Below are 25,403 nucleotides of genomic sequence, written 5' to 3' on the forward strand. Positions count from 1 at the left end.
CTGCAGATCAAGAGGTCCCCAGTTCAACTCTGGGTGCCCCCTGCCCAACATGTTGTGAAATCCATGTTTATGTCTATAGCCTGCTTTGAATCTTAACACTAAAATTGAGTTCATGTAAAAGATAGTTTGTACTGTACAGGCTCAAGTTATGTGGGGGTATAGCTCAGTGGTAGAGCATTTGACTGCAGATCAAGAGGTCCCCAGTTCAACTCTGGATGCCCCCTGCCCAACATGTTGTGAAATCCATGTTTATGTCTATGTACTGTACAGGCTCAAGTTATGTGGGGGTATAGCTCAGTGGTAGAGCATTTGACTGCAGATCAAGAGGTCCCCAGTTCAACTCTGTCTGCCCCCTTAAATACAGAGTGTAAATCCTGGGAATTATCGGAAGTGAATCCTACTCTAATCAAGTTTGACTTGACATGAAATATACATAATTTCAGTATGTTTAGTAAGAGGTGGGTTATAGCTGCCATGAAGAGACACCCTTATAACTCTTACACGTACATACAATTGAGTGATATTTAACACAAATCTCCATTATACTGTATATATAGGTCCATGCTGTGTGGGGGTATAGCTCAGTGGTAGAGCATTTGACTGCAGATCAAGAGGTCCCCAGTTCAACTCTGGGTGCCCCCTGCCCAACATGTTGTGAAATCCATGTTTATGTCTATGTACTGTACAGGCTCAAGTTATGTGGGGGTATAGCTCAGTGGTAGAGCATTTGACTGCAGATCAAGAGGTCCCCAGTTCAACTCTGTCTGCCCCCTTAAATACAGAGTGTAAATCCTGGGAATTATCGGAAGTGAATCCTACTCTAATCAAGTTTGACTTGACATGAAATATACATAATTTCAGTATGTTTAGTAAGAGGTGGGTTATAGCTGCCATGAAGAGACACCCTTATAACTCTTACACGTACATACAATTGAGTGATATTTAACACAAATCTCCATTATACTGTATATATAGGTCCATGCTGTGTGGGGGTATAGCTCAGTGGTAGAGCATTTGACTGCAGATCAAGAGGTCCCCAGTTCAACTCTGGGTGCCCCCTGCCCAACATGTTGTGAAATCCATGTTTATGTCTATGTACTGTACAGGCTCAAGTTATGTGGGGGTATAGCTCAGTGGTAGAGCATTTGACTGCAGATCAAGAGGTCCCCAGTTCAACTCTGGCTGCCCCCTTAAATACAGAGTGTAAATCCTGGGAATTATCGGAAGTGAATCCTACTCTAATCAAGTTTGACTTGACATGAAATATACATAATTTCAGTATGTTTAGTAAGAGTTGGGTTATAGCTGCCATGAAGAGACACCCTTATAACTCTTACACGTACATACAATTGAGTGATATTTAACACAAATCTCCATTATACTGTATATATAGGTCCATGCTGTGTGGGGTATAGCTCAGTGGTAGAGCATTTGACTGCAGATCAAGAGGTCCCCAGTTCAACTCTGGGTGCCCCCTGTCCAACATGTTGTGAAATCCATGTTTATCTCTATAGCCCGAGTTGAATCTTAATGCTAAAATTTAGCTCATGTAAAAGATAGTTTGTACTGTACAGCCTCAAGTTGTGTAGGGGTATAGCTCAGTGGTAGAGCATTTGACTGCAGATCAAGAGGTCCCCAGTTCAACTCTGGGTGCCCCCTTAAATACAGAGTGTAAAACCTGGGAATTATCTGAAGTGAATCCTACTCTAATCAAGTTTGACTTGACATGAAATATACATAATTTCAGTATGTTTAGTAAGAGTTTGGTTATAGCTGGCATGAAGAGACACCATTATAACTCTTACACGTACATACGATTGAGTGATATTTAACACAAATCTCCATTATACTGTATATATAGGTCCATGTTGTGTGGGGGTATAGCTCAGTGGTAGAGCATTTGACTGCAGATCAAGAGGTCCCCAGTTCAACTCTGGCTGCCCCCTAAATACAGAGTGTAAATCCTGGGAATTATCCGAAGTGAATCCTACTCTAATCAAGTTTGACTTGACATGAAATATACATAATTTCAGTATGTTTAGTAAGAGTTGGGTTATAGCTGGCATGAAGAGACACCAATATATTGTTATTATGTTGTGTGGGGGTATAGCTCAGTGGTAGAGCATTTGACTGCAGATCAAGAGGTCCCCAGTTCAAATCTGGGTGCCCCCTGTCCAACATGTTGTGAAATCCATGTTTATCTATATAGCCTGAGTTAAATCTTAACACTAAAATTGAGTTCATGTAAAAGATAGTTTGTACTGTACAGGCTCAAGTTATGTGGGGGTATAGCTCAGTGGTAGAGCATTTGACTGCAGATCAAGAGGTCCCCAGTTCAACTCTGGGTGCCCCCTTAAATACAGAGTGTAAATCCTCGGAATTATCTGAAATGAATCCTACTCTAATGAAGTTTGACTTGACAGGAAATATACATAATTTCAGTATGTTTAGTAAGAGTTGGGTTATAGCTGGCATGAAGAGACACCATTATAACTCTTACACGTACATACAATTGTGATATTTAACACAAATCTCCATTATATTGTATATATAGGTCCATGTTGTGTGGGGGTATAGCTCAGTGGTAGAGCATTTGACTGCAGATCAAGAGGTCCCCAGTTCAAATCTGGGTGCCCCCTGTCCAACATGTTGTGAATCCATGTTTATCTATATAGCCTGGGTTGGATCTTAACGCTAAAATTGAGTTCATGTAAAAGATAGTTTGTACTGTACAGGCTCAAGTTATGTGCGGATATAGCTCAGTGGTAGAGCATTTGACTGCAGATCAAGAGGTCCCCAGTTCAACTCTGGGTGCCCCCTGCCCAACATGTTGTGAAATCCATGTTTATGTCTATAGCCTGCTTTGAATCTTAACACTAAAATTGAGTTCATGTAAAAGATAGTTTGTACTGTACAGGCTCAAGTTATGTGGGGGTTTAGCTCAGTGGTAGAGCATTTGACTGCAGATCAAGAGGTCCCCAGTTCAACTCTGGGTGCCCCCTTAAATACAGAGTGTAAATCCTGGGTATTATCAGAATTGAATCCTAATCTAATCAAGTTTGAATTGACATGAAATATACATAATTTCAGTATGTTTAGTAAGAGTTGGGTTATAGCTGGCATGAAGAGACACCATTATAACTCTTACACTTACATACAATTGAGTGATATTTAACACAAATCTCCATTATACTGTATATATAGGTCCATGTTGTGTGGGGGTATAGCTCAGTGGTAGAGCATTTGACTGCAGATCAAGAGGTCCCCAGTTCAACTCTGGCTGCCCCCTAAATACAGAGTGTAAATCCTGGGAATTATCCGAAGTGAATCCTACTCTAATCAAGTTTGACTTGACATGAAATATACATAATTTCAGTATGTTTAGTAAGAGTTGGGTTATAGCTGGCATGAAGAGACACCAATATATTGTTATTATGTTGTGTGGGGGTATAGCTCAGTGGTAGAGCATTTGACTGCAGATCAAGAGGTCCCCAGTTCAAATCTGGGTGCCCCCTGTCCAACATGTTGTGAAATCCATGTTTATCTATATAGCCTGAGTTAAATCTTAACACTAAAATTGAGTTCATGTAAAAGATAGTTTGTACTGTACAGGCTCAAGTTATGTGGGGGTATAGCTCAGTGGTAGAGCATTTGACTGCAGATCAAGAGGTCCCCAGTTCAACTCTGGGTGCCCCCTTAAATACAGAGTGTAAATCCTCGGAATTATCTGAAATGAATCCTACTCTAATGAAGTTTGACTTGACAGGAAATATACATAATTTCAGTATGTTTAGTAAGAGTTGGGTTATAGCTGGCATGAAGAGACACCATTATAACTCTTACACGTACATACAATTGTGATATTTAACACAAATCTCCATTATATTGTATATATAGGTCCATGTTGTGTGGGCGTATAGCTCAGTGGTAGAGCATTTGACTGCAGATCAAGAGGTCCCCAGTTCAAATCTGGGTGCCCCCTGTCCAACATGTTGTGAATCCATGTTTATCTATATAGCCTGGGTTGGATCTTAACGCTAAAATTGAGTTCATGTAAAAGATAGTTTGTACTGTACAGGCTCAAGTTATGTGGGGATATAGCTCAGTGGTAGAGCATTTGACTGCAGATCAAGAGGTCCCCAGTTCAACTCTGGATGCCCCCTGCCCAACATGTTGTGAAATCCATGTTTATGTCTATGTACTGTACAGGCTCAAGTTATGTGGGGGTATAGCTCAGTGGTAGAGCATTTGACTGCAGATCAAGAGGTCCCCAGTTCAACTCTGTCTGCCCCCTTAAATACAGAGTGTAAATCCTGGGAATTATCGGAAGTGAATCCTACTCTAATCAAGTTTGACTTGACATGAAATATACATAATTTCAGTATGTTTAGTAAGAGGTGGGTTATAGCTGCCATGAAGAGACACCCTTATAACTCTTACACGTACATACAATTGAGTGATATTTAACACAAATCTCCATTATACTGTATATATAGGTCCATGCTGTGTGGGGGTATAGCTCAGTGGTAGAGCATTTGACTGCAGATCAAGAGGTCCCCAGTTCAACTCTGGGTGCCCCCTGCCCAACATGTTGTGAAATCCATGTTTATGTCTATGTACTGTACAGGCTCAAGTTATGTGGGGGTATAGCTCAGTGGTAGAGCATTTGACTGCAGATCAAGAGGTCCCCAGTTCAACTCTGGCTGCCCCCTTAAATACAGAGTGTAAATCCTGGGAATTATCGGAAGTGAATCCTACTCTAATCAAGTTTGACTTGACATGAAATATACATAATTTCAGTATGTTTAGTAAGAGTTGGGTTATAGCTGCCATGAAGAGACACCCTTATAACTCTTACACGTACATACAATTGAGTGATATTTAACACAAATCTCCATTATACTGTATATATAGGTCCATGCTGTGTGGGGTATAGCTCAGTGGTAGAGCATTTGACTGCAGATCAAGAGGTCCCCAGTTCAACTCTGGGTGCCCCCTGTCCAACATGTTGTGAAATCCATGTTTATCTCTATAGCCCGAGTTGAATCTTAATGCTAAAATTTAGCTCATGTAAAAGATAGTTTGTACTGTACAGCCTCAAGTTGTGTAGGGGTATAGCTCAGTGGTAGAGCATTTGACTGCAGATCAAGAGGTCCCCAGTTCAACTCTGGGTGCCCCCTTAAATACAGAGTGTAAAACCTGGGAATTATCTGAAGTGAATCCTACTCTAATCAAGTTTGACTTGACATGAAATATACATAATTTCAGTATGTTTAGTAAGAGTTTGGTTATAGCTGGCATGAAGAGACACCATTATAACTCTTACACGTACATACGATTGAGTGATATTTAACACAAATCTCCATTATACTGTATATATAGGTCCATGTTGTGTGGGGGTATAGCTCAGTGGTAGAGCATTTGACTGCAGATCAAGAGGTCCCCAGTTCAACTCTGGCTGCCCCCTAAATACAGAGTGTAAATCCTGGGAATTATCCGAAGTGAATCCTACTCTAATCAAGTTTGACTTGACATGAAATATACATAATTTCAGTATGTTTAGTAAGAGTTGGGTTATAGCTGGCATGAAGAGACACCAATATATTGTTATTATGTTGTGTGGGGGTATAGCTCAGTGGTAGAGCATTTGACTGCAGATCAAGAGGTCCCCAGTTCAAATCTGGGTGCCCCCTGTCCAACATGTTGTGAAATCCATGTTTATCTATATAGCCTGAGTTAAATCTTAACACTAAAATTGAGTTCATGTAAAAGATAGTTTGTACTGTACAGGCTCAAGTTATGTGGGGGTATAGCTCAGTGGTAGAGCATTTGACTGCAGATCAAGAGGTCCCCAGTTCAACTCTGGGTGCCCCCTTAAATACAGAGTGTAAATCCTCGGAATTATCTGAAATGAATCCTACTCTAATGAAGTTTGACTTGACAGGAAATATACATAATTTCAGTATGTTTAGTAAGAGTTGGGTTATAGCTGGCATGAAGAGACACCATTATAACTCTTACACGTACATACAATTGTGATATTTAACACAAATCTCCATTATATTGTATATATAGGTCCATGTTGTGTGGGGGTATAGCTCAGTGGTAGAGCATTTGACTGCAGATCAAGAGGTCCCCAGTTCAAATCTGGGTGCCCCCTGTCCAACATGTTGTGAATCCATGTTTATCTATATAGCCTGGGTTGGATCTTAACGCTAAAATTGAGTTCATGTAAAAGATAGTTTGTACTGTACAGGCTCAAGTTATGTGCGGATATAGCTCAGTGGTAGAGCATTTGACTGCAGATCAAGAGGTCCCCAGTTCAACTCTGGGTGCCCCCTGCCCAACATGTTGTGAAATCCATGTTTATGTCTATAGCCTGCTTTGAATCTTAACACTAAAATTGAGTTCATGTAAAAGATAGTTTGTACTGTACAGGCTCAAGTTATGTGGGGGTTTAGCTCAGTGGTAGAGCATTTGACTGCAGATCAAGAGGTCCCCAGTTCAACTCTGGGTGCCCCCTTAAATACAGAGTGTAAATCCTGGGTATTATCAGAATTGAATCCTAATCTAATCAAGTTTGAATTGACATGAAATATACATAATTTCAGTATGTTTAGTAAGAGTTGGGTTATAGCTGGCATGAAGAGACACCATTATAACTCTTACACTTACATACAATTGAGTGATATTTAACACAAATCTCCATTATACTGTATATATAGGTCCATGTTGTGTGGGGGTATAGCTCAGTGGTAGAGCATTTGACTGCAGATCAAGAGGTCCCCAGTTCAACTCTGGCTGCCCCCTAAATACAGAGTGTAAATCCTGGGAATTATCCGAAGTGAATCCTACTCTAATCAAGTTTGACTTGACATGAAATATACATAATTTCAGTATGTTTAGTAAGAGTTGGGTTATAGCTGGCATGAAGAGACACCAATATATTGTTATTATGTTGTGTGGGGGTATAGCTCAGTGGTAGAGCATTTGACTGCAGATCAAGAGGTCCCCAGTTCAAATCTGGGTGCCCCCTGTCCAACATGTTGTGAAATCCATGTTTATCTATATAGCCTGAGTTAAATCTTAACACTAAAATTGAGTTCATGTAAAAGATAGTTTGTACTGTACAGGCTCAAGTTATGTGGGGGTATAGCTCAGTGGTAGAGCATTTGACTGCAGATCAAGAGGTCCCCAGTTCAACTCTGGGTGCCCCCTTAAATACAGAGTGTAAATCCTCGGCATTATCTGAAATGAATCCTACTCTAATGAAGTTTGACTTGACAGGAAATATACATAATTTCAGTATGTTTAGTAAGAGTTGGGTTATAGCTGGCATGAAGAGACACCATTATAACTCTTACACGTACATACAATTGTGATATTTAACACAAATCTCCATTATATTGTATATATAGGTCCATGTTGTGTGGGGGTATAGCTCAGTGGTAGAGCATTTGACTGCAGATCAAGAGGTCCCCAGTTCAAATCTGGGTGCCCCCTGTCCAACATGTTGTGAATCCATGTTTATCTATATAGCCTGGGTTGGATCTTAACGCTAAAATTGAGTTCATGTAAAAGATAGTTTGTACTGTACAGGCTCAAGTTATGTGGGGATATAGCTCAGTGGTAGAGCATTTGACTGCAGATCAAGAGGTCCCCAGTTCAACTCTGGATGCCCCCTGCCCAACATGTTGTGAAATCCATGTTTATGTCTATGTACTGTACAGGCTCAAGTTATGTGGGGGTATAGCTCAGTGGTAGAGCATTTGACTGCAGATCAAGAGGTCCCCAGTTCAACTCTGTCTGCCCCCTTAAATACAGAGTGTAAATCCTGGGAATTATCGGAAGTGAATCCTACTCTAATCAAGTTTGACTTGACATGAAATATACATAATTTCAGTATGTTTAGTAAGAGGTGGGTTATAGCTGCCATGAAGAGACACCCTTATAACTCTTACACGTACATACAATTGAGTGATATTTAACACAAATCTCCATTATACTGTATATATAGGTCCATGCTGTGTGGGGGTATAGCTCAGTGGTAGAGCATTTGACTGCAGATCAAGAGGTCCCCAGTTCAACTCTGGGTGCCCCCTGCCCAACATGTTGTGAAATCCATGTTTATGTCTATGTACTGTACAGGCTCAAGTTATGTGGGGGTATAGCTCAGTGGTAGAGCATTTGACTGCAGATCAAGAGGTCCCCAGTTCAACTCTGGCTGCCCCCTTAAATACAGAGTGTAAATCCTGGGAATTATCGGAAGTGAATCCTACTCTAATCAAGTTTGACTTGACATGAAATATACATAATTTCAGTATGTTTAGTAAGAGTTGGGTTATAGCTGCCATGAAGAGACACCCTTATAACTCTTACACGTACATACAATTGAGTGATATTTAACACAAATCTCCATTATACTGTATATATAGGTCCATGCTGTGTGGGGTATAGCTCAGTGGTAGAGCATTTGACTGCAGATCAAGAGGTCCCCAGTTCAACTCTGGGTGCCCCCTGTCCAACATGTTGTGAAATCCATGTTTATCTCTATAGCCCGAGTTGAATCTTAATGCTAAAATTTAGCTCATGTAAAAGATAGTTTGTACTGTACAGCCTCAAGTTGTGTAGGGGTATAGCTCAGTGGTAGAGCATTTGACTGCAGATCAAGAGGTCCCCAGTTCAACTCTGGGTGCCCCCTTAAATACAGAGTGTAAAACCTGGGAATTATCTGAAGTGAATCCTACTCTAATCAAGTTTGACTTGACATGAAATATACATAATTTCAGTATGTTTAGTAAGAGTTTGGTTATAGCTGGCATGAAGAGACACCATTATAACTCTTACACGTACATACGATTGAGTGATATTTAACACAAATCTCCATTATACTGTATATATAGGTCCATGTTGTGTGGGGGTATAGCTCAGTGGTAGAGCATTTGACTGCAGATCAAGAGGTCCCCAGTTCAACTCTGGCTGCCCCCTAAATACAGAGTGTAAATCCTGGGAATTATCCGAAGTGAATCCTACTCTAATCAAGTTTGACTTGACATGAAATATACATAATTTCAGTATGTTTAGTAAGAGTTGGGTTATAGCTGGCATGAAGAGACACCAATATATTGTTATTATGTTGTGTGGGGGTATAGCTCAGTGGTAGAGCATTTGACTGCAGATCAAGAGGTCCCCAGTTCAAATCTGGGTGCCCCCTGTCCAACATGTTGTGAAATCCATGTTTATCTATATAGCCTGAGTTAAATCTTAACACTAAAATTGAGTTCATGTAAAAGATAGTTTGTACTGTACAGGCTCAAGTTATGTGGGGGTATAGCTCAGTGGTAGAGCATTTGACTGCAGATCAAGAGGTCCCCAGTTCAACTCTGGGTGCCCCCTTAAATACAGAGTGTAAATCCTCGGAATTATCTGAAATGAATCCTACTCTAATGAAGTTTGACTTGACAGGAAATATACATAATTTCAGTATGTTTAGTAAGAGTTGGGTTATAGCTGGCATGAAGAGACACCATTATAACTCTTACACGTACATACAATTGTGATATTTAACACAAATCTCCATTATATTGTATATATAGGTCCATGTTGTGTGGGGGTATAGCTCAGTGGTAGAGCATTTGACTGCAGATCAAGAGGTCCCCAGTTCAAATCTGGGTGCCCCCTGTCCAACATGTTGTGAATCCATGTTTATCTATATAGCCTGGGTTGGATCTTAACGCTAAAATTGAGTTCATGTAAAAGATAGTTTGTACTGTACAGGCTCAAGTTATGTGCGGATATAGCTCAGTGGTAGAGCATTTGACTGCAGATCAAGAGGTCCCCAGTTCAACTCTGGGTGCCCCCTGCCCAACATGTTGTGAAATCCATGTTTATGTCTATAGCCTGCTTTGAATCTTAACACTAAAATTGAGTTCATGTAAAAGATAGTTTGTACTGTACAGGCTCAAGTTATGTGGGGGTTTAGCTCAGTGGTAGAGCATTTGACTGCAGATCAAGAGGTCCCCAGTTCAACTCTGGGTGCCCCCTTAAATACAGAGTGTAAATCCTGGGTATTATCAGAATTGAATCCTAATCTAATCAAGTTTGAATTGACATGAAATATACATAATTTCAGTATGTTTAGTAAGAGTTGTGTTATAGCTGGCATGAAGAGACACCATTATAACTCTTACACTTACATACAATTGAGTGATATTTAACACAAATCTCCATTATACTGTATATATAGGTCCATGTTGTGTGGGGGTATAGCTCAGTGGTAGAGCATTTGACTGCAGATCAAGAGGTCCCCAGTTCAACTCTGGCTGCCCCCTAAATACAGAGTGTAAATCCTGGGAATTATCCGAAGTGAATCCTACTCTAATCAAGTTTGACTTGACATGAAATATACATAATTTCAGTATGTTTAGTAAGAGTTGGGTTATAGCTGGCATGAAGAGACACCAATATATTGTTATTATGTTGTGTGGGGGTATAGCTCAGTGGTAGAGCATTTGACTGCAGATCAAGAGGTCCCCAGTTCAAATCTGGGTGCCCCCTGTCCAACATGTTGTGAAATCCATGTTTATCTATATAGCCTGAGTTAAATCTTAACACTAAAATTGAGTTCATGTAAAAGATAGTTTGTACTGTACAGGCTCAAGTTATGTGGGGGTATAGCTCAGTGGTAGAGCATTTGACTGCAGATCAAGAGGTCCCCAGTTCAACTCTGGGTGCCCCCTTAAATACAGAGTGTAAATCCTCGGAATTATCTGAAATGAATCCTACTCTAATGAAGTTTGACTTGACAGGAAATATACATAATTTCAGTATGTTTAGTAAGAGTTGGGTTATAGCTGGCATGAAGAGACACCATTATAACTCTTACACGTACATACAATTGTGATATTTAACACAAATCTCCATTATATTGTATATATAGGTCCATGTTGTGTGGGGGTATAGCTCAGTGGTAGAGCATTTGACTGCAGATCAAGAGGTCCCCAGTTCAAATCTGGGTGCCCCCTGTCCAACATGTTGTGAATCCATGTTTATCTATATAGCCTGGGTTGGATCTTAACGCTAAAATTGAGTTCATGTAAAAGATAGTTTGTACTGTACAGGCTCAAGTTATGTGGGGATATAGCTCAGTGGTAGAGCATTTGACTGCAGATCAAGAGGTCCCCAGTTCAACTCTGGGTGCCCCCTGCCCAACATGTTGTGAAATCCATGTTTATGTCTATAGCCTGCTTTGAATCTTAACACTAAAATTGAGTTCATGTAAAAGATAGTTTGTACTGTACAGGCTCAAGTTATGTGGGGGTTTAGCTCAGTGGTAGAGCATTTGACTGCAGATCAAGAGGTCCCCAGTTCAACTCTGGGTGCCCCCTTAAATACAGAGTGTAAATCCTGGGTATTATCAGAATTGAATCCTAATCTAATCAAGTTTGAATTGACATGAAATATACATAATTTCAGTATGTTTAGTAAGAGTTGGGTTATAGCTGGCATGAAGAGACACCATTATAACTCTTACACTTACATACAATTGAGTGATATTTAACACAAATCTCCATTATACTGTATATATAGGTCCATGTTGTGTGGGGGTATAGCTCAGTGGTAGAGCATTTGACTGCAGATAAAGAGGTCCCCAGTTCAAATCTGGGTGCCCCCTGTCCAACATGTTGTGAAATCCATGTTTATCTATATAGCCTGAGTTGAATCTTAACGCTAAAATTGAGTTCATATAAAAGATAGTTTGTACTGTACAGGCTCAAGTTATGTGGGGGTATAGTTCAGTGGTAGAGCATTTGACTGCAGATCAAGAGGTCCCCAGTTCAACTCTGGGTGCCCCCTTAAATACAGAGTGTAAATCCTGGGTATTATCGGAAGTGAATCCTAATCTAATCAAGTTTGACTTGACATGAAATATACATAATTTCAGTATGTTTAGTAAGAGTTGGGTTATAGATGGCATGAAGAGACACCATTATAACTCTTACACGTACATACAATTGAGTGATATTTAACACAAATCTCCTTTATACTGTATATATAGGTCTATGTTTTGTGGGGGTATAGCTCAGTGGTAGAGCATTTGACTGCAGATCAAGAGGTCCCCAATTCAAATCTGGGTGCCCCCTGTCCAACATGTTGTGAAATCCATGTTTATCTATATAGCCTGGGTTGGATCTTAACGCTAAAATTTAGTTCATGTAAAAGATAGTTTGTACTGTACAGGCTCAAGTTATGTGGGGGTATAGCTCAGTGGTAGAGCATTTGACTGCAGATCAAGAGGTCCCCAGTTCAACTCTGGCTGCCCCCTTAAATACAGAGTGTAAATCCTGGGAATTATCGGAAGTGAATCCTACTCTAATCAAGTTTGACTTGACATGAAATATACATAATTTCAGTATGTTTAGTAAGAGTTGGGTTATAGCTGCCATGAAGAGACACCCTTATAACTCTTACACGAACATACAATTGAGTGATATTTAACACAAATCTCCATTATACTGTATATATAGGTCCATGCTGTGTGGGGGTATAGCTCAGTGGTAGAGCATTTGACTGCAGATCAAGAGGTCCCCAGTTCAACTCTGGGTGCCCCCTGTCCAACATGTTGTGAAATCCATGTTTATCTCTATAGCCCGAGTTGAATCTTAATGCTAAAATTTAGCTCATGTAAAAGATAGTTTGTACTGTACAGCCTCAAGTTGTGTGGGGGTATAGCTCAGTGGTAGAGCATTTGACTGCAGATCAAGAGGTCCCCAGTTCAACTCTGGGTGCCCCCTGTCCAACATGTTGTGAAATCCATGTTTATCTCTATAGCCTGAGTTGACTCTTAACACTAAAATTGAGTTCATGTAAAAGATAGTTTGTACTGTACAGACTCAAGTTATGTGGGGGTATAGCTCAGTGGTAGAGCATTTGACTGCAGATCAAGAGGTCCCCAGTTCAACTCTGGGTGCCCCCTTAAATACAGAGTGTAAAACCTGGGAATTATCTGAAGTGAATCCTACTCTAATCAAGTTTGACTTGACATGAAATATACATAATTTCAGTATGTTTAGTAAGAGTTTGGTTATAGCTGGCATGAAGAGACACCATTATAACTCTTACACGTACATACAATTGAGTGATATTTAACACAAATCTCCATTATACTGTATATATAGGTCCATGTTGTGTGGGGGTATAGCTCAGTGGTAGAGCATTTGACTGCAGATCAAGAGGTCCCCAGTTCAACACTGGCTGCCCCCTAAATACAGAGTGTAAATCCTGGGAATTATCCGAAGTGAATCCTACTCTAATCAAGTTTGACTTGACATGAAATATACATAATTTCAGTATGTTTAGTAAGAGTTGGGTTATAGCTGGCATGAAGAGACACCAATATATTGTTATTATGTTGTGTGGGGGTATAGCTCAGTGGTAGAGTATTTGACTGCAGATCAAGAGGTCCCCAGTTCAAATCTGGGTGCCCCCTGTCCAACATGTTGTGAAATCCATGTTTATCTATATAGCCTGAGTTAAATCTTAACGCTAAAATTGAGTTCATGTAAAAGATAGTTTGTACTGTACGAGCTCAAGTTGTGTGGGGGTATAGCTCAGTGGTAGAGCATTTGACTGCAGATCAAGAGGTCCCCAGTTCAACTCTGGGTGCCCCCTGCCCAACATGTTGTGAAATCCATGTTTATGTCTATAGCCTGCTTTGAATCTTAACACTAAAATTGAGTTGATGTAAAAGATAGTTTGTACTGTACAGGCTCAAGTTATGTGGGGGTATAGCTCAGTGGTAGAGCATTTGACTGCAGATCAAGAGGTCCCCAGTTCAACTCTGGGTGCCCCCTGCCCAACATGTTGTGAAATCCATGTTTATGTCTATGTACTGTACAGGCTCAAGTTATGTGGGGGTATAGCTCAGTGGTAGAGCATTTGACTGCAGATCAAGAGGTCCCCAGTTCAACTCTGGCTGCCCCCTTAAATACAGAGTGTAAATCCTGGGAATTATCGGAAGTGAATCCTACTCTAATCAAGTTTGACTTGACATGAAATATACATAATTTCAGTATGTTTAGTAAGAGTTGGGTTATAGCTGCCATGAAGAGACACCCTTATAACTCTTACATGTACATACAATTGAGTGATATTTAACACAAATCTCCATTATACTGTATATATAGGTCCATGCTGTGTGGGGGTATAGCTCAGTGGTAGAGCATTTGACTGCAGATCAAGAGGTCCCCAGTTCAACTCTGGGTGCCCCCTTAAATACAGAGTGTAAAACCTGGGAATTATCTGAAGTGAATCCTACTCTAATCAAGTTTGACTTGACATGAAATATACATAATTTCAGTATGTTTAGTAAGAGTTTGGTTATAGCTGGCATGAAGAGACACCATTATAACTCTTACACGTACATACGATTGAGTGATATTTAACACAAATCTCCATTATACTGTATATATAGGTCCATGTTGTGTGGGGGTATAGCTCAGTGGTAGAGCATTTGACTGCAGATCAAGAGGTCCCCAGTTCAACTCTGGCTGCCCCCTAAATACAGAGTGTAAATCCTGGGAATTATCCGAAGTGAATCCTACTCTAATCAAGTTTGACTTGACATGAAATATACATAATTTCAGTATGTTTAGTAAGAGTTGGGTTATAGCTGGCATGAAGAGACACCAATATATTGTTATTATGTTGTGTGGGGGTATAGCTCAGTGGTAGAGCATTTGACTGCAGATCAAGAGGTCCCCAGTTCAAATCTGGTTGCCCCCTGTCCAACATGTTGTGAAATCCATGTGTATCTATATAGCCTGAGTTAAATCTTAACACTAAAATTGAGTTCATGTAAAAGATAGTTTGTACTGTACAGGCTCAAGTTATGTGGGGGTATAGCTCAGTGGTAGAGCATTTGACTGCAGATCAAGAGGTCCCCAGTTCAACTCTGGGTGCCCCCTTAAATACAGAGTGTAAATCCTCGGAATTATCTGAAATGAATCCTACTCTAATGAAGTTTGACTTGACAGGAAATATACATAATTTCAGTATGTTTAGTAAGAGTTGGGTTATAGCTGGCATGAAGAGACACCATTATAACTCTTACACGTACATACAATTGTGATATTTAACACAAATCTCCATTATATTGTATATATAGGTCCATGTTGTGTGGGGGTATAGCTCAGTGGTAGAGCATTTGACTGCAGATCAAGAGGTCCCCAGTTCAAATCTGGGTGCCCCCTGTCCAACATGTTGTGAATCCATGTTTATCTATATAGCCTGGGTTGGATCTTAACGCTAAAATTGAGTTCATGTAAAAGATAGTTTGTACTGTACAGGCTCAAGTTATGTGGGGATATAGCTCAGTGGTAGAGCATTTGACTGCAGATCAAGAGGTCCCCAGTTCAACTCTGGGTGCCCCCTGCCCAACATGTTGTGAAATCCATGTTTATGTCTATAGCCTGCTTTGAATCTTAACACTAAAATTGAGTTCATGTAAAAGATAGTTTGTACTGTACAGGCTCAAGTTATGTGGGGGTTTAGCTCAGTGGTAGAGCATTTGACTGCAGATCAAGAGGTCCCCAGTTCAACTCTGGGTGCCCCCTTAAATACAGAGTGTAAATCCTGGGTATTATCAGAATTGAATCCTAATCTAATCAAGTTTGAATTGACATGAAATATACATAATTTCAGTATGTTTAGTAAGAGTTGGGTTATAGCTGGCATGAAGAGACACCATTATAACTCTTACACTTACATACAATTGAGTGATATTTAACACAAATCTCCATTATACTGTATATATAGGTCCATGTTGTGTGGGGGTATAGCTCAGTGGTAGAGCATTTGACTGCAGATAAAGAGGTCCCCAGTTCAAATCTGGGTGCCCCCTGTCCAACATGTTGTGAAATCCATGTTTATCTATATAGCCTGAGTTGAATCTTAACGCTAAAATTGAGTTCATATAAAAGATAGTTTGTACTGTACAGGCTCAAGTTATGTGGGGGTATAGTTCAGTGGTAGAGCATTTGACTGCAGATCAAGAGGTCCCCAGTTCAACTCTGGGTGCCCCCTTAAATACAGAGTGTAAATCCTGGGTATTATCGGAAGTGAATCCTAATCTAATCAAGTTTGACTTGACATGAAATATACATAATTTCAGTATGTTTAGTAAGAGTTGGGTTATAGATGGCATGAAGAGACACCATTATAACTCTTACACGTACATACAATTGAGTGATATTTAACACAAATCTCCTTTATACTGTATATATAGGTCTATGTTTTGTGGGGGTATAGCTCAGTGGTAGAGCATTTGACTGCCGATCAAGAGGTCCCCAATTCAAATCTGGGTGCCCCCTGTCCAACATGTTGTGAAATCCATGTTTATCTATATAGCCTGGGTTGGATCTTAACGCTAAAATTTAGTTCATGTAAAAGATAGTTTGTACTGTACAGGCTCAAGTTATGTGGGGGTATAGCTCAGTGGTAGAGCATTTGACTGCAGATCAAGAGGTCCCCAGTTCAACTCTGGCTGCCCCCTTAAATACAGAGTGTAAATCCTGGGAATTATCGGAAGTGAATCCTACTCTAATCAAGTTTGACTTGACATGAAATATACATAATTTCAGTATGTTTAGTAAGAGTTGGGTTATAGCTGCCATGAAGAGACACCCTTATAACTCTTACACGAACATACAATTGAGTGATATTTAACACAAATCTCCATTATACTGTACACACAAAAAAAAAACGGTTCTTCACTGGTTCTTCACTGGTTCTTTGGGAATGTTGTGGTGCTATATAGCACCTGAGCGGTTCTTCAGTGGTTCTTTGGGTGGCTTTGGTGCCTTAGCGGTTCTTCAGTGGTTCTTTGGGATATTTGTGGTGCTATATAGCACCCCAGGTTCTTCAGTGGTTCTTTGGGATAGTTGTGGTGCTATATAGCACCTCAAATACTGAAGTGCTATATAGCACCTCAAATACTGAAGTGCTATATAGCACCCAGGGTTCTTCAGTGGTTCTTAGGGATAGTTGTGGTGCTATATAGTACCCCAGGGTTCTTCAGTGGTTCTTTGGGATAGTTGTGGTGCTATATAGCACCTCAAATACTGAAGTGCTATATAGCACCTCAAATACTGAAGTGCTATATAGCACCCAGGGTTCTTCAGTGGTTCTTAGGGATAGTTAAGGTCCTATATAGCACCCAGGGTTCTTCAGTGGTTCTTAGGGATAGTTAAGGTCCTATATAGCACCCAGGGTTCTTCAGTGGTTCTTAGGGATAGTTAAGGTGCTATATAGCACCCAGGGTTCTTCAGTGGTTCTTAGGGATAGTTAAGGTGCTATATAGCACCCAGGGTTCTTCAGTGGTTCTTAGGGATAGTTGAGGTCCTATATAGTACCCAGGGTTCTTCAGTGGTTTTTAGGGATAGTTGAGGTCCTATATAGCACCCAGGGTTCTTCAGTGGTTTTTAGGGATAGTTGAGGTCCTATATAGCACCCAGGGTTCTTCAGTGGTTCTTAGGGATAGTGCTATATAGCACCTCAACACTATTACTGAAGTGCTAGCAGCCCCAGGGCAGATATGACAAATAACTGAAATATACCAATACATTACTGACATTTTTATACCTTTTTTACTTATAGCAGGGAAATTGATTTACACATCATGAGGCCACTTGGAAAATCTGACAATGTGTGAACGTGTGACATCTGCAAAAGAGTAGCTTAAAGATGTACCAGTAAGAAGCCCTGATGGTGGTGAGAAGCGACCTCGACCTAAAGGGCGATGCCGCATGCACGCATCCGCCTGGGTGACCGCCAGACGTGTGGGCGAGCGTTGGCGCTTTGGCATGGGGTTCAGATCAACATATGGAATGAATTCTGTACTGGCCATATATGGAGCGTGTATTGAGTGTACTGGCTTTTGATGAGGTCAGATCAACATATGGAATGTCAGAACAGGTAAGCTCCATTTATGGAGCGTGATGATCTAGGTGATGATCCAGTCTTCTCCCTCACTGACAGTGTCGTATGGACACGGCCATATATAGACGGACTGACTGACGGACTGACACCATATATGGTGGGGTGACGTGTCACGATGCGTGGCGGACTGACGGCCATATATGGTGGTGCGACGGAGTCACTGACTGACAGGTTTCTCAGGTTTACATAGTAATCTGTGGCCTACGGTCGCAACTATACCAGTAAGACGCCTGAGGGCGAGGTCGTGTGCACTGGCCATATATGGACCGTGTCTTGAGTGTACAGGGTTTTGATAAGGTCAGATCAACATATGGAATGTCAGAACAGGTCAGCTCCATATATGGAGATCTAAGGGTGGCAGAGGGGGCAGTGTCTTGAGTGTACAGGGTTTGAGGGCCCAGGTAGGCCCAGGTAGGGCCGGGACTTAATTTTCAGGCCTGTTGAGAACTATACTTTTCGCCGGCTGCCGGGTGCGGCTGCACTAATAACTTTGGGGCAGGCCCGTCTAGAGTTTAAATGGACAGGTATCAGTCAAAAGGGAGACATCGAAGAGGAAGGACGGATGGGGAACGATCAACATATGGCCAGAACAGGTTCTGACATATATCCATATACTAATATTGATGACATCAGGATCTCCATATATGGGCTGAATTGTGACAGCAGGTCGCATTTACTATATAATCCCTGATTTACTATCATCCCTGATGATGTCATAGTGATGTCACGAGACCTGGGCACAATATGGGGTTTTCCCCATATATGGGGATTTTGGGTGACGTACGATTCTATAGTTAACCTTCGATAATCATATAATAATAATAATAATATAATTGCGACCTTCAACTATACTAGGCCTATATTATGTGTGTGTGTGTGTGTGTGTGTGTGTGTGTGTGTATATATATATATATATATATATATATATATATATATATATATATATATATATAAAAAATACACAGGCGCTGGTGTTACTATGGAACTTATGGGAGTGATACGCGCGCGCACACACCGTTTGTGTGTCGTCTCTTCTTTACTTTTTCCCCCTCTCGTTCAAGAATTTCTCCGAAAACTGTCGTGATTCAAGACGTAAACTGCTTCTTTGTTTGTTATTGGTTGACTCCATGCTCCAACCATGGCTCCAAGCCGTCACGGTGTCATGTTAAGATCTACAAGCTAACAACTCGTCGCGTCGCAACGCGGACTGAGCTTGTAGATCTGTTCGTTTTTGACAAGCGTACACTGACTGTACTTAGCGCGAGCTTTGAACTTTCCAGAAGAGGAAATAAAAACTGCGTCACACGGACTCCCGCTTTCAGCAGTTTGACCTGCGTTTGACCCAGCGTTTTTTGAGGTGAGTGTTTATTAAATGGCAAAGAACTCGGTTTTTTATGTCACTGGGGAAACTTTATTTATGTAATTTGCTAATTGCTAAATAAATACGTTTTGTACCTATTCTACTTGTCCCATAATAACACATGGAACCGGCCGCGGCGGAGGGGCTATTTTGTACCGTGTTTTGTTATGGTTGCTTTGAAGACGGTGGAAATGGCTGTTTATGGATATTGAGTATTTTTAATATAAGCCTTCCATTTGGGAAAAACACAGGCTTTGACTATCTTCGGGTGCAGTTGCCCAAACGATATCTGGCCCATTATTAATTTACAACTGTCATGTCAACCCTGGCGTCGCGACACATGTGAGCTTGTAGGTCGGCTATTTTCAATATAGGGCATAATTATAAGTTCAAATAGCGAAAATACCCTATATTGACAAGCTCACAACGGTCGCATAGTGACCTTAGGCTTGTGTAGATAATCTATTTTGATATTAGAATTAGTCCACTTGCCAGAATGTGAACCCATACATATTGAGTACACAAAGTTGTGCTAACTTGCATATGTTGAGCAATTTTCATAATTGGCATAATATGTGACCATACCATTAACAACCTATAAGGGAAACAACATCTAAATTTCATCATACTTTAAGGGTTTTCATGATGCTGAATCCATTCCAAGCATTAAGTTTGCACACAATACACACCTTGGGCTAAAAACGTACAAGTTAGTTGCTCTACTTATCTACCGGTATTTATTTATTTTATGTTATGTATAACTTGTTGTATTGGTATAAAAATGTGTTTACATAAAGATTACCAGAATAGTAATAATTTAGCTACTGATGATTTTATTATTTAATTTGAATATAGAGTAACATGTTATATAGGCTAACATTCATCCTAGTTTTCAATTTGTCTCTTTTAGGTTATGACGGACTACAGAAGTTGGACTCCGGTCCAAGTTGACAAATGGCTGACAGACATCGACCTGCCCGAATTCTGCGAAACCTTTATCGGTGAGCTTCAAGTTGTGACATGCATCAGTGCCCTAACTGCCATGTAAGAACATTGTCTTACAACAAATACCTCAAGCACCTGCAGTATTTCCATGAACATGAGCCCGATTTTGTTGTTGTATGTGGACACAATGGCTGCCAAAAGAGGTACAGAAGAGTGAAATCTTTACGTGTCCATGTTTTTCGTACCCATAAACCCCTGAGAGACACAGAGGACTCTGGGGACAATGAAGACGTTCTAGGAGAATTTCAAGACGTTCCAGGGGACAATCAAGACGTTCCAGGGACTCCAAATATTGATTTGGAGGAGGCTATTGATTCTGAGGAGCCAAATATCTCTTTTTCTGAAAGAATATCTGATTTCAAATCCCTAATTGAGAGACATTTTGCTTTGTTTTGTTTAAAACTTCAAGAAAAGCATATTCTGCCCAGAACTGTTCAGCAAACTCTTGCTCATGAAGTAAAACTTGTCTATAGATCTGCTATTTTCACTACTTCTTAAACTTTTTTTAAATTATATCAATTTATTAGATTTATTTCTTATTCTCTCTCTCTGTCTCTCATTATCAGGCAGCAGTGCAGCACTATCTCTCTCTCTCAGTTTCTGGCACAAGTTTAATGCTTTCTCTTTTCCAGAGCATGAAATAGATGGAGCCACTCTCGGTGTGATCACGGAGAGAATGTCAGAGAGGCTCATTCCACAGATTCGGAAGCAGAGTATATTTATGTTTCAACTGGAGAAACTTAAAAGCACAGAAACAAACGGGTAATGCAAACTTAATGTCTCAAATCACAGCACTGTGATTCTACATTGTAGTTCACCATTTATGCTGGTCATCTTTCTGTTGAGTTATCTTTTCTTCCTCTCATTATTCCTCTGCAGAGAGCCCGCTACAAGAACATGTGATCACGCCAGCCAACCAAGTTCTCATCCAGATACCTCTTTGGTGATTCCACCAGTGCTGAGGATGGCCATAGACAGTCGAGACCTTGATCTGAAGAGTGCAAGTAAAACAAAACTACGAAGTCTTTTGATCCAGACTCTTTTTAACCACCTCAGTAAGACAACAATGTAAGTTTCTACTACGTATGCCATTCTAACTTGATTAATTGTCATGGCACTGCACTGTATCGGTATGTAAAGATTCATCATAGAAGTATCCATGTCAGATGGACCATTCCACCTCACACAGGATGTTGCAAATAGTGAGGAGAGATTATTTTCTCTTGAGAGAGAAAAGGTTACATCATCATAACTGACCAGTCATTGTAGGGGTCCATTCATGTACTCTGTATACTGTATACTTAACAACATAAAACAAGGTATATTTCAAGAGCAAGGGATCGCAGTAAACATCCACCCTAAATCTTCTTCTTCCACACTGGGAGAAAAACAGCATCTGAAAGTTTGATGGGATGCATTTTTACACGTCAGTGCTGTGACCACTTTCTTAATAGTGTGACGTTGTCTGGAAATGTGTCAATTGTCAGTGTCTAATTATTATGGCTAATATCAACACTACTACTGTTTGATTTTCCTTTTTAGGCTCCCAACTCGTTTTCAGTATGTGGAACTTCTGTCAACCCTAAACCTGGACTACCCATTCCTCAGGGAAAGCATTGGGTCTGGCTATGTAAGTTTTTATTTGTTCATGTTACCTGCATCGGTACAATTCTATGTGTCACTGTTAACCACTGAAACTGAGCGCTATACTTGGTAAACTAATACTTGGTAGACTGGGGTCAGCTCTATGCCTGGTTTGCTCTTTTTCCACCTTCTACACCAATTCTCTCGACCAACAATATCCAATCAAAATGATAAACTCACAATGTGTTGCAGTGTGACACGTTGTGAGCTTGTAGATCTGCTATTTTCAGTGAGTGTCAGAATAGGGACACTTTTTCCCCATACTTTTTAGTAAGGGGTTTCTAGTAAGAGATGCATTCTAGTGTTTCTATTCATCTTTAACAACTTGAAAAACTTTGTTTCACAGGATGCCATGCTTGATTCACTGCATAATAAATTTAAAAAAGAAAGGAAGCTACTTGTGTCTAACAATGAAATGGCACGAATAACAGAAAAATGGACTGGAAGGAAGCGACCTCGTCAGACAGAGACAGCTGAGGTTAATCCAAGCACCATGGTAAAAACTGTCAATCTGTTTTAGCAGAAAACTAGTCTGAGTGCAGAATGAACGTTGGGACCTTTATGCTGATACGTTTAAAGGTCCAATGTGTTGTATTTTTCAACAATTTTATGCAATTTACTTGAATCTGTAGAACTTGTTTGATTTATAGATTGATGCAGGAGAAGATGACCGAAGCATTAAAGAACATTTGAGAGTCATGAAAGAGGAAATGGAGAAGTTCCGTCCAGACCTAGAGCTCCTCAAAGAAAGGTTGACACGAATCAAATTGTACCGCAGAAACTTTGTGTCCAACCACAGCACAGAAGAGACGCTCTCTGAGTTCCCATGTCTCAGACTATCCAAAATAGTAAGTACAATAATGTGTCAATTGTCTCCTTATTTAATTGCATGAGTTATGACTATTTTATACACGTTTCTTTTACTTTGCCTTCTAAAGCTCGCTTGGGATCTGAGAGATATCGCCAACGTTGATGTGGACCAACAAATCCTCAATAAGCTCGCTGTGATGGCACCTCGAATCATTCGGGTTTCACGAAGTCCCCTGAAGAATAAGTTAATGTGCATGATTGATGACTGTGCAGAAGACAAACTGAAAACAGGTAATTGCATGAATCTATGGTAATTTTAACTGGTTAGATTTTCAAGTTACAATAACTGACTGATGGCAGTAGCACCCTGAATCACTAACTCACTCACTCACTCACTACTTGACTGACATTTGTTCTTGTGATTTTAAAGGATTATGAAAATAACATTATTATAATAAATTATTGTATTTCTTTTCATTAAGGCCTCCTAACGGAAGCAGCAATTCTGCTCTTGCCTGCACTATTCAAGGAGAAACCAGAGTTGCTGTTTGAAGTTGAGGTGAGCCATGAACCGTTCACTAGTGTGAGAAGCACTATGTAATTGAAGCACATTTTATTATTGCATTAGTTTTTATATTATCATATTGTTTGTTTCTGTTTTTGACACGGTGGCTCTGCAGGAGACTAGCCAAAGGGTATGTGTTTGTCTGATGGTTAATGGTATTCCCTCTCCCCAGGGCCAAGCTCAGACCAGCACTGACATGTCGACACCAAAGATGATGCTGAAAGGCTGCAGGGAGGGTCACCCCATGAAATATGACCACATCATGCTGTCGATGGATGACCAGGTAATCACAGAGGAGAGTGTGGACATCTCAATGGCACTGGGACTCCTACTGTGCATATATTTTGTGTTCAGAATCCAGTACCCTAAAGGACTGAAAAAGACACTGACCTTTTTGGAGTGTGTTGTTCTGAAATTGAAGGATGCAGGCAAACTTCCTGTCACAGTAAAACGAGTGTACAACTCCATCTATGACTAGCATGTATGTAGGAGTCAGTATTCTCTCTCTATGTCTGGATGGCCACTTGAAGAGAGTCAGTTAAAAAGCAAGGACTTTGCCACTGGACTGGGCCTCTTCTAATTCTAATTCTGGAGTGTACATTTTGTTTTAGAAATCCTGATCCTGTCAAAAACAGTCAAGTGTGCTGTTGACTATTATATATGTTGTTTCACAGAGAAGAACTTTAAAGGGATAGTTCAGATTTGATTGCCCGATTGAGTCTCGTGGTGGGAGTTCTGCTCTGGTTTGTGTGAAATAGTAAGTAGTTCCGGTCATTTTGTGGGGGGCACAGGGGGCCATGCATTAAAAGTAAATTAATCCACAAAACTAACGTCATTTCTATTGTTGACCTATTTCTAAAATATTAGTGCATTTTATTTATTTATTTATTTATTTATTTATTTATTTATTTATTTATTTATTTATTTATTTATTTATTTATTTATTTATTTATTTATTTATTTATTTATTTATTTATTTGTATTTTATATTTATTTATATATTATATGTCAAGTATTTCATACAGCTTAAGTTAAAAAAAATCAGAACTATCCCTTTTAAGGAGATCTGCTTTCAGTTTTATAGTAAAAGGTTATGGGTTCAATATATTTGTAAAGCAGGACAACCTCAAACTTATGGTGTTTTAAAATTAAATAAAACACTACTGGAGCAAAGCCTGTGTGCGGACTACTTTCTTCACTGTATATACTGTATTGTGATCTGTATATGTATTGTAATGATACAGAGGATATTTGTACTATAGTTTTATTTATTAATACATTATTATTCAAATTCAATAGTTGATGAAATAACTGAGCTCAATGCATCACAATTCATTTTGAGCTTGTAGATCAGCTATTTTTTAATTTGAATCCTTTGGGGAAAAAAAGGTTTCTGACAGCAATGAATTGTATTGTGATCTATTTATTGTAATGATACAGAGGACATTTGTATTTGCTGAAATGAATACATTAGATTTTTTTTAAAGTTATGTATTGTGTTTCTCAATGTGCTTTTTTAGTACAGGATTCTAAGCCCCATTTAGAATGTTTTGAGTAGAAGTGTGATTTAGAAGCATATTAAGTCATCTATGGTATCTGGCATGACTAACGTGTAAACAATATAGTGCTATTTGGCACCTCTGGTGCTATATAGCGACCTTTTGTTCCATTTAGCACCATTTGTCTTAAAGGTGCTATATAGCACCCTTTAAGACAAATGGTGCTATTTAGCCCCTATCATTAAAGGTGCTATACCCTTTGGCAAAGGTGCTATATAGCACCTTTAAATATTGGTGCTATATAGCACCTTTAACAGGTGTTAAATAGCACCCTGCAAAGGGTGCTATTTAGCCCCTATCATTAAAGGTGATATACCCTTTGGCAAAGGTGCTATATAGCACCTTTAAATATTGGTGCTATATAGCACCTTTAACAATCAGTACTATATAGCACCATTTGACAAAGGTGCTATATAGCACCTTTAACAATCAGTACTATATAGCACCATTTGACAAAGGTGCT

At 39.8% G+C, this 25,403-nt stretch overlaps 1 protein-coding gene across 1 annotated transcript; it reads left to right on the forward strand.

Annotated features, from left to right (window-relative positions):
- Window positions 1-21,069: 21,069 nt before the first annotated feature.
- On the forward strand, window positions 21,070-23,974 carry LOC306933982 (uncharacterized protein). Its single transcript, XM_079516371.1, has 6 exons — window positions 21,070-21,124; window positions 21,242-21,430; window positions 21,905-21,992; window positions 22,945-23,107; window positions 23,299-23,375; window positions 23,554-23,974. The coding sequence occupies exons 1-6, from the start codon at window positions 21,084-21,086 to the stop codon at window positions 23,857-23,859; spliced, it is 864 nt and encodes a 287-aa protein (XP_079372497.1). The 5' UTR covers window positions 21,070-21,083; the 3' UTR covers window positions 23,860-23,974.
- The last annotated feature ends 1,429 nt before the right edge of the window (window positions 23,975-25,403 follow it).

This window comes from Electrona antarctica, assembly GCF_951216825.1.
Source record: "Electrona antarctica genome assembly, chromosome: 12".
NCBI classification, from domain to species: Eukaryota; Metazoa; Chordata; class Actinopteri; order Myctophiformes; family Myctophidae; genus Electrona; species Electrona antarctica.